This window comes from Saccoglossus kowalevskii, chromosome 8, assembly GCF_978046115.1.
Source record: "Saccoglossus kowalevskii chromosome 8, keSacKowa6.1, whole genome shotgun sequence".
Classification (NCBI taxonomy): Eukaryota; Metazoa; Hemichordata; class Enteropneusta; family Harrimaniidae; genus Saccoglossus; species Saccoglossus kowalevskii.
The window spans coordinates 41,240,074-41,257,164 of record NC_140648.1 but is presented as its reverse complement, the minus strand read 5'-3'; the positions used below and the strand labels follow the sequence as shown (position 1 = coordinate 41,257,164).

The 17,091-nt window shown below is 36.1% G+C and overlaps 1 protein-coding gene across 1 annotated transcript in view; it reads right to left on the bottom strand.

The window, feature by feature from the left end:
• The window catches only part of LOC102803203 (voltage-dependent T-type calcium channel subunit alpha-1H-like), a 264,401-nt gene that overhangs the window by 73,617 nt on the left and 173,693 nt on the right, over positions 1 to 17,091 (bottom strand). The window contains exons 18-19 of the mRNA XM_085502864.1: positions 11,505 to 11,599; positions 624 to 747 (exon numbers count right to left, since the gene is read on the bottom strand). Coding sequence (XP_085358990.1) covers positions 624 to 747; positions 11,505 to 11,599 — 219 coding nt within the window. The remainder of the gene's footprint in view (positions 1 to 623; positions 748 to 11,504; positions 11,600 to 17,091) is intronic.

The following is a 17,091-nucleotide window of genomic DNA, read 5'->3' as shown; positions in this document are numbered from 1 at the left end:
CAATGCTATCTGGAGGAATGCAGGGCTGCAATGTATGATACTTACAATGCTATCTGGAGGAATGCAGGGCTGCAATGCATATTACTTACCATGCTATCTGGAGGAATGCAGGGCTGCAATGCATATTACTTACCATGCTATCTGGAGGAATGCAGGGCTGCAATGTATAATACTTACTACGCTATCTGGAGGAATGCAGGGCTGCAATGTATAATACTTACCATGCTATCTGGAGGAATGCAGGGCTGCAATGTATGATACTTACCATGCTGTCTGGAGGAATGCAGGGCTGCAATGTACGATACTTACCATGCTACCTGGAGGAATGCAGGGCTGCAATGTATGATATTTACCATGCTATCTGGAGGAATGCAGGGCGGCAATGTATGATACTTACCATGCTATCTGGAGGAATGCAGGGCGGCAATGTATGATACTTACCATGCTATCTCAAGGGAGGCAGGGCTGCAATGTGTAATACTTACCATGCTATCTGGGGGAATGCAGGCAGACAATGTTTAATACTTAAATTTACTACGCTATCTGAAGAAATGCAGAGTGGCAATGTATAATACTTACCATGCTATCAGGAGGAATGCAAGGTGGCAATGTATAATACTTACTACGCTATCTGGAGGAATGCCGGGCCGCTCCATTGCCAAAGTTATACAATTGAGAAATATAACACTGAGCACCAAATAGTCAAACCACTTCTGATTGATAAGTGACAAGAGCCTCTTTCTAATTCTAAGGTTTGGAAATAAAGAATAAGAAATAAGTATATATTGAAAAGAAAGATAAAACTTTCCATCTCACAAATTCAGGCAAAAATGGGTAAGAACAATATATTAATAAATTCAATTGAAAAACATGCTGTGACGATATTTCAATATTTGATCTTGTAGAAATTTATTTTTGAGTTTATATATAGTTATTCATTAGTCATTGTTCTTTCTTAAGTTCATATGATTTGCATGTGCACTGACATATTGAGCCATATTATGTTATTTGCTACACTTAGGGAGTTCTCTGAGTATAAATAGAGCAGTCATGTGGTTTGAAGTTCAGTACTGTGGTAAATTTTGCTTTGAACAGCAGCTGGGTGGTTTGGGCGTGGTTTGACAGTTACACATAGTCGGGCACTTCGTGGCGATTGATTGCACCTGTTTCAAGATACTTTCACGGCTTTGTCTTATGCCTGTCCGAAAGTCGACTGGCTTTGTGCATCGGCATCTACGAACGTACAAACGAAAAAGATTGTGAATTGGTCGCTCAAACTACATTGTACCTGAAAATTACAGCAACCTTGACTAGTATGCGCTGCCTCTACGATACCAAGTATACGCTAAGAAGTTCTACAGCCTACTTAGTGTCCAGTGTGAACAATGAACTGACTGTAGTTAAGTAATTTATGTATAGCAAATGACATTTATGCCCACCATTTTACGTTAACTACCACAGTGCTCAGCATATTTGTATTTGTGTATTTAGCGCTTATTATGTAATTAACTTTTGAGTATATTATTATAGTTGATTGATGTTCTGTAGATGCGAACAATACAACCCTCTGGTGTTGCATATATATATATTCTATAGAACTTCAATACGTAACTCTGTTTTGTTTTGTCGATTGTTTGCATCACTCTGATGATTGACTGGGGGCTCGTTGAGCTACACTTGCCTTTTCCCCCACGTGACGGTAGCACGTGACACATGCCAACCCATAAAGTTCATAAATAATAAGTAAATTTAAAAATTTCTTAATGTTTTATCTAGGCATACAGTAATGGTCACATATCTTCCACACCAAAACCTCTTAGCAATACCTTTATCTATAATCATACAATTTTTTCAATAGTTTTGTAGACTGGACATAAATGTAGGATCTCAAGGATAAAAGGACAGACACCTTAAGAATAACCTTGGAGTTCAGTTCAGAGAAAGACTTGGCTCAAAAGATGACCTAGAAATTTGAGAGATAAACTCGGGGTTCAGTTCACAGAAAGACTTGGCTCAAAAGATGACCTAGAAATTTGAGAGATAACCTTGGGGTTCAGTTCAGAGAAAGACTTGGCTCAAAAGATATACCTAGAGATTAGAGAGATAACCTTGGGGTTCAGTTCAGAGAAAGACTTGGCTCAAAAGATATACCTAGAGATTAGAGAGATAACCTTGGGGTTCAGTTCAGAGAAAGACTTGGCTCAAAAGATATACCTAGAGATTAGAGAGATAACCTTGGGGTTCAGTTCAGAGAAAGACTTGGCTCAAAAGATGACCTAGAGATTAGAGAGATAACCTTGGGGTTCAGTTCAGAGAAAGACTTGGCTCAAAAGATATACCTAGAGATTAGAGAGATAACCTTGGGGTTCAGTTCAGAGAAAGACTTGGCTCAAAAGATGACCTAGAAATTTGAGAGATAACCTTGGGGTTCAGTTCAGAGAAAGACTTGGCTCAAAAGATATACCTAGAGATTAGAGAGATAACCTTGGGGTTCAGTTCAGAGAAAGACTTGGCTCAAAAGATATACCTAGAGATTAGAGAGATAACCTTGGGGTTCAGTTCAGAGAAAGACTTGGCTCAAAAGATGACCTAGAGATTAGAGAGATAACCTCGGGGTTCAGTTCAGAGAAAGACTTGGCTCAAAAGATATACCTAGAGATTAGAGGGATAACCTTGGGGTTCAGTTCAGAGAAAGCCTTGGCTCAAAAGATATACCTAGAGATTAGAGAGATAACCTTGGGGTTCAGTTCAGAGAAAGCCTTGGCTCAAAAGATATACCTAGAGATTAGAGAGATAACCTTGGGGTTCAGTTCAGAGAAAGCCTTGTCTCAAAAGATATACCTAGAGATTTGAGAGATAACCTTGGGGTTCAGTTCAGAGAAAGACTTGGCTCAAAAAATGGCCACGAGTTTCTATTTTGAGCAATATTAATGTGTCAAAGCCCAAACCATATGCCAAAGCCCTTGCAATATACGAAAAGATCCCTAATCGATATCCCTACACACCCTTATACTACATGAATACCCAATTTTCTATTGATTCTTGCACTGGACAAATAGTGTAGGTGAATGAATGACTGTGCTTGCTTTTAACTAAATATTCATCCAAATTAACTTTCAAGAAGAAAAACTTTATGTGATAAGATGAAATGATGTGGAGCTAAATATAGACCAAGCCATGCATGGCACTGTCAAAAAGTCAACAGCAAAGCTAAAAATATTGTTAATGAGCCATTCATGGTACAGTCCCTGTTATATAGATTTGTTTACAGTAATATAGAACATAACATGTATACATCCATATGCTGATGTATACATCCATATGCTGATGATTACAGTATAATGATATTTTAACATTATAATGGTTTACATTCAGTCATCTTATATCTGATCATCAAACGAGTACTTGTCCAAATTGAGAGATTCTGCTCTGGAACAGCATTAATTAAAACAAAATAGCAACCAGTCGGTCATTTTGATTCAGAACATATGCAAGGGAATTAACAAGTGTCAAATGAAATGCAATGTAAAAGAATGACAAAGACATGGCGAGGAAACAATGCTTGATTTTGTGGATTTTTTAAAAATTAAAAAACAGTCGTCATTTTGCCATCTTGAATCTGATCATCAAACTAATATAAAGTTTGTACATGATCAGTCAAAGCATGTCAGATATTGATCTGGAACAGCATTCATAAAAACAAAATGGCCACAAGATGCCCATTTCAGATCCGTTCTGAAAAACAAATGAAAGAATTTTTAGGATGGCGCACAGCGAGACCTCATGCGCTCGTACTTGGTGTCTCTGTAGACCCTGTGTTGAGGATGCCAGATGGTCGTCACCTCTAACACTGACGCAGTGATCCAACCTGGCCATAACACATAAACATGTGCTTGCTTCCATGCCTCAATTCTCTAGTATGGTTCTCATGTATCTCAATGCTCGAACCAGGCAAAAAAGGCAACCCCTCTTGATCCTCCAAGCCAGCAATGTTGGCCAGACGGGGGATGACGATCAGCTGTGGATTGTGTCCTGGGATTTGGTTCTTGGCGAGAAACCTGATTTGTGTGTGTAGCACAGTCTATAAAATCGGCACAACCAACGGAGAAGGACAATGCCCCTAGCTCAGAACGTCCCTAACAGAAGCGAGAGCTAGTAGGAAGGCTGTTTTCCATGTCAAATATTTCAGTGGTGCCGATCCCAGAAGCTCAAAGGGTGGTCTTTTTAGAGCGGACAATACAATTGACAAGTCCCAATTGGGCAGTTCCTTTGTTCAGGGTTAGGTCTACGATTAAGGAACGCAGTAAACAGTCTACTAATAATAGAACAATCAACTAGTCTTGTCCCCAAAGCATTCTTGATGGTGGGTGACAAAGCTGACCTATAGCCAACGAATGCTGCATAGGACAAACCCAACTTGTCAAATAAATGGACGAAAAAATCAGCTACCTGGCCAACAGTGGGATGGCATGGATTAATCTCCCTTCCACTACACCAATCGCCCACCCGCCGGTCACAAAAAACCCGACAACATGGCAGTGCACACAAAAAGCAGTGCACACAAAACAAGTCATTGAAAATGACACAGTCCCTGTTAAGTTCTCTTTGTGCTCGTCATATTAAAGCGGAGGAGTTGTTGCGAGCGTGTCCTTGAAACTTGAGTTCCAAGTGGCGTATACAACAGATTGTTTACTTACATCAAAACACTTGTTTCGTGTCATAGTAATATAGCCAAAATAAAAACAGCCGTTATTCAGCCATCTTTGATCTGATTATGAAACACACTGGTATGTATGATGTATGTGCCAAATACAAATGAAAATGGTACATAAATTGTGGAAATATAGTAGTAAGGCCAAAAAGTCAGATGGCTGTCAATCGGCCATCCTTGACCAGATTTTGAAACAAATTGTCATGGACATGTATAAAGTACATGTATGTGCCAAATTTAAATGAAAACTGACAGAGCACGTCCAAGATACCGCATAAAAAAACAAAAACAAGATGCCTGCCAGTCGACCATCTTTGATCCAATTGCGTAATAAATCGTGATGGACATGTATCCTAACATGTATAATCTATGTACCAAGTTTGAATGACAACTGACAAAGCATGTCCAAAATACAACATTTTCAAAAAACAAAATGGCTGCCAGTCGGCCATTTTGAATTGAATCGCTAAACCACTGCATGTGCATATGTCCTACATAAGGTACTAGGCACATGCAAAGAATGAACGGAATCGGTCCACAGGATTCTGAAATATGATGTTGGATAGACTGACGCACGGACAGACGGACACACGAACGGACAGACTCAGGAACTCACGGACGGTCGGGGACATGTATCCTAACATGTATGATCTATGTACTAAATTTGAATGAAAACTGACAAAGCATGTCCAAAATACGACATTTTCAAAAAACAAGATGGCTGCCAGTTGGCCATCTTTGATCCAATTGTGAAATAAATCGTCATGGACGTGTATCCTAACATTTATAATCTATGTACCGAGTTTGAATGAAAACTGACAAAGCATGTTCAAAATACAACATTTTAAAAAAACAAGATGGCTGCCAGTTGGCCATTTTGAATGGAATCGCTAAACCACTGCATGTGCATATGTCCCACATAAGGTACTAGGCACATGCAAAGAATGAACGGAATCGGTCCACAGGATTCTGAAATATGACGTTGGATAGACTGACGCACGGACAGACGGACACACGAACGGACAGACTCAGGAACTCACGGACGGTCGGGGACATGCATCCTAACATGTATGATCTATGTACGATACTAATTTTGAATGAAAACTGACAAAGCATGTCCAAAATACGACATTTTCAAAAAACAAGATGGCTGCCAGTCGGCCATCTTTGATCCAATTGTGAAATAAATCATCATGGACATGTATCCTAACATGTATAATCTATGTACCAAGTTTGAATGAAAACTGGCAAAGCATGTCCAAAATACAACATTTTCAAAAAACAAGATGGCTGCCAGTCGGCCATTATAAATCGAATCGCTAAACCACTGCATGTGCATATGTCCCACATAAAGTACTAGGCACATGCAAAGAATGAACGGAATCGGTCCAAGGGATTCTGAGATATGACTCCGGACGGACACACAGACGCACGGACACACGGACGGACGGAGACCGAATTATAAGTCCCCGTTTTCGGACTTCGTCCGAACGGGGACTAAAAAGACATGGGCCCCAAAATAAGAAAACTTATCCTACCGGCCACTATGTCTACTCTTACTAAGGGTTCACAGCTTCTTCAGAAAACTCAGTCGAAATACTGGAGACTGAATCGCACTGTTTTTGCTATGATACACTAATCCTGAGGCAAGATGGTGTGGGTCTCTTTGCCTCGGTCATGTGTTGCGTGACGTGGAAGAAAAGATTTCTCTCCTCGTCATTGGCTGATTAATGCCTACAGTTCAAAATAGTCATTTTGACTGACCAGAGTCTATGGTGGGTAATTGAACGTAGTGAATATAGAAAATTCATAAAACAGTCAAAGCGTGTCAGAGATATGGCACACGGTACGATATTTTATCCAGAATTCGTTGAGCTTTGTACCAACGGGTATTGTGAACAGTAAACGTTCCTGTCGGCTGAGATAGCTCCACTGTTAGCAATGCACATTACAATTAAAGGACTGAAGATATCATTAGAAAATGAACTATATGTAGTACCTATATATGTAATATCAAAGCAATTGGACTTGTGGTTTTTAACAAGAAGTCGAAAATATCACTTTTTACCAAAAATATTCATTAAAATTAGAGAATTAAAGACAACATCATGAAATGAACAAATCTGAGCGAGGTCTACCTGTAGTACCTATATGTATAATATCAAAGCAACCTGACCTGTGGTTTTCTACAAGAAGTCAAAAATATCACTTTTTACCAAAAATTACAAAAATATTCACCAAAATTAGAGAATTAAAGATATTATCACAAAATGAACAAATATGAGAGAGGTTCACATGTAGAACCTATATATGTAATATCAAAGCAATCAGACTTACAGTTTTTAACAAGAAGTCGAAAATATCACTTTTTACCAAAAATGACAAAAATATTCACCAAAATTAGAGAATTAAAGATATCATTACAAAATGAACAAATCTGAGAGAGGTCCACATGTAGTACCTATATATGTAATATCAAAGCAATTGGACTTGCGGTTTTCAACAAGAAGTCGAAAATATCACTTTTTACCAAAAATTACAAAAATATTCACCAAAATTAGAGAATTGAAGATATCATGAAATGAACAAATCTGAGAGAGGTCTACCCAAGGTACATATACACCAAGTATCAAAGCATTCAGGCTTGTAGTTTTCAAGAAGAAGTCGAAAAAGTAAAACATTGACACGGACGACGACGGACAAAGTCGACAGCGGAACTAACAAAAAAACTATTTATTTATTTTTTCATCATTTATTTGAATTTATATATCAGCATTTTCACAAATTTAACTTTTTTGATTTGCTGAACAAAAACTGTCACTGCTCTTTGTACTAATTGCTACATGTTGTCTTTCCGTCTCCTGTTATAATTGGATAAATCCAGTAAATATTTTATACAATGGAGACTTCAGACTTTAAATAAATCAGCAGCACATGGACTTGGGATGTGTTTAAAACTTAACTGTATAATTGGGATTCTAGCCGCATTGCATAATCTGTTAGTTATTTGGCAACTTTAACCTCAGAATATTTAGCCTATAATATTTTTGCATCAACAAATTTATAGGCAATATAGGTAATAGTTATTATTAAGAACACATTTGTACGATTAACTTTTTTATCGTTTGTTCTGAAATAAAATTTTTAAAAATATATGCATGAGCGCGTGTGTGAATTCTGGAAAACATGATATCAAAAACAGGGTGACCCCCCCCCCCCTACTCGCACAATCAAAAACAGGGTAACCCCCCCCCCCTACTGATCCACCGACCCCCCTAGGTTGAAGTAACTGACCAATCCCTAACGTTCATTGTCAGCATTATTATCAGTCAAGACTTCGTCTGAGAAATCGTTTTATTTTCTAAGTCTATATTCTATTTTAATAACACCATCTTACTAACGCAATGACGATGTAAAAAAAAAAAGCAAAGACGCCAATGACAAGACGAGGCAAAGACAAATCTGCAACTAAGGGTCATATTTACTAATTTAGACTTGCCTACAGCCTGTCGTGATTCCGATATAAAATTACAGGACTTTCACGTTCACCCCTCGTTTACGCAATTTATTTTTCAAGAATTTTTCATCTCGGTCATATTATGACCAACCTCGCGAGTGGTTCGAAAGGGACGACTAGGCTGAAATATTCGCATCAACGCGAAAGATTTTCAACTACTTAACCGATGACGACACCAATACGTGAGACCGTTGAGGGTCGGTGATCAGACGAGGAAGTGAGTACAGGAAATCTGTTGCTCGTCGACATCGGCCAAATAAACAAAGCCATCGTTCCGTTTATGCAGAGAGCGTGACACTGCTGTTTTAGTTTTCTATCTTCAGCAGTAGTTTCAATCCATTCACATAGCTTTACGTTTTTGTTCTCTTAATATTCTTAATAAAACGATATTGATTGCCTAGATACAGTTTGACCCGCTACACGCTTTATTTGGGAATTTAAAGTGATGAATATAATCATATCAAATTATACTTGCTAATGAAAAAAAAATAAAGTAACATCGTGTGAAACCATGGAAGGTACTAGTACCTTCCATGGTGAAACGTACTTCGCGCTCTACTCGCTTTAAAGCTGCCGCCTATGCTAATGAGCATTGTTGCGGACGAAGCCTTACAACTTCAAGATGGCGTTAATGTTACCAGCTCCCTGATGTTACACCGTAATAAGGCAGCCAACACCAACGTGCATGTGTTTTGTAACCCCTTTCACCCCCTCCGGGGGATGTTATATATGTTAATAAATCAATGTTAAATACTTGCTGATTACCGAACCGTGCGGCATGTCAGCGGTAAATACTTGTTTACCGTAGTTCGCGAGCAGTCGGCGAAATAAACATTTCCATAAGGCATGCTGTGTACCCTTACATCGATCGATCGACCATCGAGATTCACGCTTTTCGACCAACCAACCAATGGGAATCGTGCTCTTCGCAGAGTGACACTGCGATCCTGTCGCAGAGTGCAATAATCGACATTCGGCGAGTCGCACAATCGCGTCGCAGAGTTAGTTTTTAGACCCCCCTACATACCTCATAAATTTGATAAATTTTTACGACTAAAATGGCCATCATTCAGCCATCTTGAATTGGATCGAGAAACAAATACACGTGTATATGTATGATATGATATGTGTGTGTGAAGTTTGACTGAAATCAGCCCAGGTATGTGTGAGATACAGGTGCCAATGGATGCATAAATGCATGGAGGTGAAATTATAAGTCCTTGTTTTCGGACCACGTTTGAACAGGGACTAACAGCAACCTTTCATTCACATTATGAAACCACTGCATGATTGCAATTATTAATATGAGTATTGTGAAAATGAATACCCAAATATTTAGACAACCATGCATATGATAAACATTTAGTTTTCATAAATTGAACTAGTGAACTTCCATCCAATCAGGAAAGTGAACAGCTTTATTAGGCCAATCTGAACAATAATAATAGGGATTGTGAAAAGGCACAAACATTTAGCCATATCTGTAGACATACAAATGTACACCACACATAGCAATACTGTGAATAATGGGGAAGAATTATAAAGTTTTTCAAGTTGAAGAGGTAATGTAGGATTGGCACTGAATATTTTATAAACTGTTCTAACATGCTCTTTCAATCAAAATTGAACTCTTCATCTCATTAACATTGGGTTTCATAATTTTAGTGAGGGGGTATTAACTTGTTTTTTTCACTGTTGGTAACAATTTTAGTTGTTTCATATGATTCAGACATGATTTCAAAAGCTTCAGTCATTTTACTGTTGAGTTGGGTACAGTTTAGGTTGATGTATGGGTGATCGAACCATCTTCATACATTGTGTAACACAGGAAAATCATTTATGAATATGAACAAGCAGCCTGTCGGCTGAGATAGCTCTGCTGTTAGCAATGCACATTAGTAAATGAACAATATGTATAGTATTAAAGCAATCAGACTTGTGGTTTTAAACAAGAATTCGAAAATATCACTTTTTACCAAAAATGACAAAAATATTCATCAAAATTAGAGAATTAAAGATACAATGTATCATCACGAAATAAACAAATCTGAGGTCTATATATATTACCTATATATGTAATATCAAAGGTACATTACTTGGGGTTTGTAACTACGGTGACATGATACCAAGATCCCGTCACAATCTCGCTCTCGCATAAGCGTTCCAACTCAGAAAAAATGCGAATGCGCATGCCCGAGGTAACTAGGATACTGGGATGTCCAGGTGGATCAAAATAGCTGCCCACGATATGACGGATTACGAGAACTATATTTTCTGTACATTTTCGATGTATTACATTTTTCACTATGATGGTGACAAGAAAAGTTTATTTTTTTCATTACAAACCTTGAACATTGATATGCGTCATGTCAGAAGGTCGTAGCCTCAGTCTCGCTATCTACGAGAAGAGACTTGAAGGGGATCTTGACATGATGTCACCATACAGTACTATGCGAGTTGCAAACCCCAAGTAATGTACCTCTGGTAATATCAATGCAATCGGACTCGTAGTTTATAACAAGAAGTAGAAAATATCACTTTTTTCCAAAAATTACAAAAATATTCATCAAAAATAGAGAATTTGAGAATTTGACACAAAATGAACAAATGTGGGAGAGAACCACCAACAGTACTTGCATATCAAATTTGGAAGCATTCTGACTTGCGGTTTTGAAGAAGAAGCTGAAAGTGTAAAGTTGATGCCGATGACGGGCAATCAGTAATATGAACAGCTTGTTTTGGCCAAATATATAAATAATAATAGATGACCTACAGTCTGTCCAAATAGACACCTATTGCGCATAAATATAGTTATCAAAAACATAGGCCATTATCATTAAATTACTACTGTAACAGGTCTTTCTAGAAATTACTGACAACATAGATATTGGATAATAATTACTGGTAATACAAATATTAATAAATGATGACTAATTGATGCTTTGAGTGATAGATCCTGCACCAACAGCTTTGTTTGTTTTTATTTTCCAGCTAACATTGTTGGAAAATCTCATCTAATTAATCAATTTCCTAACAGCAGTAGTGTCAGCATATATATTATTAATTGATGTAACAAATAAGTTGAACTACAGCTATTTAGAAAACTGAAAGAAAGCAGATTCTCACATGAAACACAGATAGCATACTCGCATAAATATGTCCAGGGTACAAGCTGAATCACTAGAAATTCTTAACTTATAAATAACTTATTTTGCATTCTCCATCAAATCATAATATGCTAGTTCCATAATGCTAATGTTGCAAAGAAATACTTACTTATTCTCTGGAGAAATCAAGTAGAGAGAATACTGTTCTCTTGTCTTAAAACATCCTTTGGGTTCTGGTAAACACTTCAATATATCAGGACAATCCTAGTAAAAGAGTCACAGAGAAACAAACATTAGCAAAGAATTTATGCAATTTCAATTCACTGATGTTAGTTTCAACTCTAAATCTAGAATTTTTTTGTTAGAGCTACACATTTATTTGAGCATACAGAGAAAATGAGAGGAAGAAGATACTTGACAAGATTAGTCCAGGAAAGTATACTTTGTCTGAAAGCCAATTTATTCATCATCAAAACAAGGTTCAAATAGATAATATTATAAACTTGTAAAATTAAGAAAACTTGTTGAGCCCTGAGGTTCATAGTCATCTAATGTTGGCTTACAGTGTATATATATATTCATGGTTGTACCCAATTCTTGTCAAACAAAATGAAAATGCATATTCATTTATTTTGCAAAATAATGCTGAGTTCTCAACAGCAATTTGGTTTACTCTACAATTGCTGTGCTTTCTGCAGTGAAACATGCAAAGTGACTGCACACCACCTCACAGCAATCCCAGTATGCATTCTAACAGATGACATTTTATTGTAGTTGCTTTTAATATGCGCTTACATAAATTACAAATGTGTTGCTATGTCATAATAAGTAATCAATAAACAAGAAATGTAATTTTTTTTTTCATATGTGCTTCTATTGAGATTCACTTCTAAATAGAGCAAATACTGTAATTGAAAAGTGTAAATAGTCTAAAACAGGCATCAGAGTAGATTGACTATAAAAGTAATATCTAATAGATGAATACAATCTACCACTTTGTGGAAAAATTTCAAAAAAACCATGAAATACAAAATCTTTACACATAGAGGATATCCAGCAGGTTATAAAATGAGTGCAGTAATTTTCCAAGTATATGAATGTATTAAGATTCATATCACAGTCACAAATTTTGATATCCTATTTATCACATGTATGTATTTCCAGCTATTTCCTCAGAAGAAACTAACATTATAATCGTTATTTGTTTGTGTGCATTTGGAGCCATCGATGTATTTACTATAGAGACACATTACGCGGTAGAAACATTTTACTCAATTGTGGGCAAGTGGATCGGAAAACAGTATTGTCGTTTCAGTGGTAAAAAACAAATCCTGTGTGTTAGTTTAGAATTTCAGAAGAATTAGAAACGCCAAAATCTTTAAATGAGGTTGAAAATTAAAACATATATTGGTAAATGCTGAACAAATTGACATATAACAAGAACATTCAGATTGATGATATTTTAAACAGTTATCACAAAATAATTTGTTGAGAAATTAAATGAGCTAATAATTGGCATTTTTGAAGGTAATTGGTAATGCCAAATACTGCATGGTTTTAAGTCACTACATAATGTAACAGCATTTCAACACAAGTGTACAAATGTGTATACAATTTACAACACTGTGGTGTATCTACCTAAAGTACAAACTAGAGTGATATTCAACTATATTATGTCATAACAGTATGACTGGTACATGTATGACATACTGGGTATCTAGTATGATCTAAAACATTTATACACCAAATATCAAACAGAGTAATCAAAGTAGTATCTCAAATACATTATATTCTTCTATCGCATTATATTAAAATTGAAACTGGTACTGTATGTTCATACTGTGATATAAATTATTGACATCATATGGTCAAGATGAAAACATTAAGCATTTTAAGAACTGTAGAAGAAGCATTCTCATAGTGATAAGCCTCAAATTGATATTATGAAAACACAAAAATCAAATGCTCATTGGCAATCACAACAATCCCCGTTAAAATATTACACTTGCTTCAGGTTGTGTGCAGATGTGATGGTTACAGCATTACACTTTGTTTGGTGGTATATATTCAGTGTGTAGTTAAATTGTTTTCTTTTCTTAGACCAATCCATTTTAACCGTCCAAATATACTTCCAATAATGAGGTTATTCTGTATCAGTTAGCTGAACTGCTTTGCATTACATGTGATATCACATGTGATTGATGCAGTGATTTGCCCTGAATATATAAACCATGACAGTGCATGCTAGTATAACCACAAGATAATAAAATGATCAGTAAAATATACCTGGAGAACACCAAAATTGATACAACTCAACTGAGAAGCAAACTTTTAAATCTGAAATCTGCAAGTAGGATGATGAATCAGTATTCTGTCTATGCGGATACACCTCATCATAAAGTAATTTTCCGTAATCTAATATTTTACTGATAATTGAAGAATTCCAGAATCTCTGAGTACACAAGTGCAACAAGACTATTTGTCACACATGTACTTGCTCCAGAGATATCATTCATAAATCTGAGTGACTCCTGATGTTCAGTATCTTTAATAACTCCTTTGACTTGACATGTTAATTCCATTCTTTGTATATCAAGAGGACCTGGATTTGTTTCTATATCACCACCAAGCAATAGAATCATGCTCGTATTGTACAAATAACATTTCTTAAAAGTATAGTATGGTTTATTGTTTAAAAAGTATTTACTGTACATACAGCAACATTTATTAAGAAACTGTAAATGCAGTAAAGCCATATTTTCAGGGAAAGTAATAATTCAAGAACACAGTAACAATAATTGTCTTAGTACAGTGATATTTATCAGTGATATTAGTAAATTCAAATTACAATGTTTTATAAGACTGATATTACTGTGCTTGAATAATATACCTCAAAGGGGCAGCATTGAAGATGAGCCACTAAAGGGCAATATTAATGTTGAGCCACTAGAGGTCAGTATTGCAGATGAGCCACTACAGGGCGATCTTAATGTTGAGCCACTAGAGGTCAGTATTGCAGATGAGCCACTACAGGGCAATATTAATGTTGAGCCACTAAAGGGCAATCTTAATGTTGAGCCACTACAGGGCAATCTTAATGTTGAGCCACTACAGGGCAATATTAATGTTGAGCCACTAGAGGTCAGTATTGCAGATGAGCCACTACAGGGCAATATGAATGTTGAGCCACTAGAGGTCAGTATTGCAGATGAGCCACTACAGGGCAAATAGATCAATATAGAAGGGCATATAAAATACCCCTGCTGCCTGTAAAAAAAAAAAAAAAAAAATCAGTTAAAAATAAGTATAAGCGAAGATGGCTTAAAAAGAACATGTGGTACAGAATAGATATATGTAATATTTAAAATTAATTTGAGAATACTAAAATTCTAGATAAAAAAAGAAATAAATTTAATTTTTGAACAGTGTAAGAGTTTGATTCATGTTCTACAGCATGAACTGTATCTATTAACTCAAGACAATATGCAAGAATGATAAGCCTTCAGCGAGCACTCCTGAAATTTCAGATCATTGGTACCATGTTTTCGGATACATTCAATAACCTGATACATAAAACCACATTTTTATTGGTCAATCGCTTGACCCTGTATGGCATTTGATGTACAAGATCGCAAGCTCTATCATAAAATTGGGTTTGTCATTTGATGCAACGAAACATGTATTCACAGCAGACGGAAATTTGTTTGAGATGTTACTGGACTATATTTTTGTATTCAGTTTTCCATTTCAACCACTTAGTAAGCTGAGATCATATGTTAGTGATCACACATTGGGATACGAACTGTGCATAAATGCGCAGTGTAGTGCCACCAGAAGACCAATTGCTTGAGAATATTTTTCACCAAATTAATTCACTGACAACAAAATAAAGATTTTCAATAACATACAAGTATTCCACAGTTGATGGTTGTAAGGCACTTACATGGCTTCACCAGTTTTACATTGGAAGAAGTTGGAAACAAATGACAGGAAAGGGGCTACATGGCTACATCTTTTTTTTTTTCAATTTTAATCAAGCATGATTTTTTACTTTTTTTTTTACAAATGTCTATTTTAGGGCAACAGAAACAAAAACAACAAGCCATGCATGGCACAGTCCCCGTTAGTTATTAAATTTAAGAAATATAGTTTTGTTTATAGTAATATAGCTATATAGGAATATAACCATGTCAGGAATATGGTTTTTTAACATTAAAATGATTGACATTTGTATCTGATCATCAAACAAGTACTTGCCCATATTTAGAGATATTGCTCTGGAACAGCATTCAAAATCAGCCATTTTGAATACATGTATATATATATCACATGATGTATAACGAATATATAAAATTTAAATATAATCAGTCAAAGCATTTAAGAGTAGGCTCTATAAGCCCAATCATTAAAACAAAATGGCCGCCAGTCAGCCATTTTGAATCCAATCTGAAAAAAAAAATGCCGTGCATCAGGAACCCGTAATGTCTAATGTATGTACCAAGTTTGAACGAAATCCATCCATAAATGCCAGAAATGCTTGATATTTGATGATTTTTTAGCACAAAAATGACCACCATTCGGCCATTTTGAATAGGATTGTCAAACCAATGTAACTGTTTATCTATGACATGATGTATAATGAATATTTAAAATTTGAACATAATCAGTGAAAGCAAGTCAGAGATATGGCACGAGAACCACATTCATTGAAACAAAATGGCCGCCAGTTGGTCATTTTGAATCTTATCTTAAAAACAAAATTACTTGCATCAAGGTCCCATAATGTCTAATGTATATATCGAGTTTGAACAAAATTCATTTGTAAACAGCCGAGAAATGCTTGATTTTTAGGATTTTTTCAGCACAAAAATGGTCGCCATTCGGCCATCTTGAATCAGATCATAAAACAAAATGATGTGCATCAAGGTCCTATAATGTCTAATGTATATACTAAGTTTGAAGAAAATCCATCTGTAAACACCCGAGAAATGCTTGATTTTGACGATTTTTAGCACAAAAATGGCCGCCATTCGGCCATCTTGAATCAGAACATGAAATAAATTGACGTGCATATGTATAATATCATATATGATGTATGTGTGAAGTTTGATTGTGATTGGTCCAGGCATTTCTAAGATACAGGTCTGGACGCACGCACAGAAGCACGCACGCACAGAGGTCAAATCATAAGTCCCCGTTTTCGGACTGCGTCCGAACAGGGACTAATAAATGTGTAGATAGGCATTTTAACAATTGCACAATTAATATTGGATGAAAACGTCATTACCGATATATAAATCATAATTCTGTTCAAACAATTAAATATAAGATCACATAATGAATTACCTAATAACATGTACCTATAAAATCTCTGATTTAGGTGTCACACTGACTCAGAGAAGAGTGAAAGGCCTTAATTTGGTTCTAAAATAGTCATCGCGAAATGTTGAAATTGTAAAAAATGTAATATGCATTATTTTTTTCTAATTTTGTTGATAACGAAACGTGAAGTATGTTCTAAAAGAAGTTTTGAATAAATACAAACACGAATACATTGCTTAGTGGTTAGTGTAATGTATGTATTCATGCTTGTACCGATGCTCATTTGTTAATCTATATTACGTCATTGATAAGTCTTGAATAAATAGGATCAGTCTTCAACATGGCGTCATAGTAGTCACGACAAGTCAATTTTACATGGTGTCAGAAGTGGGATGTTGCAACAATGACCACGGGATTGAAAGCTCCAGGACCGC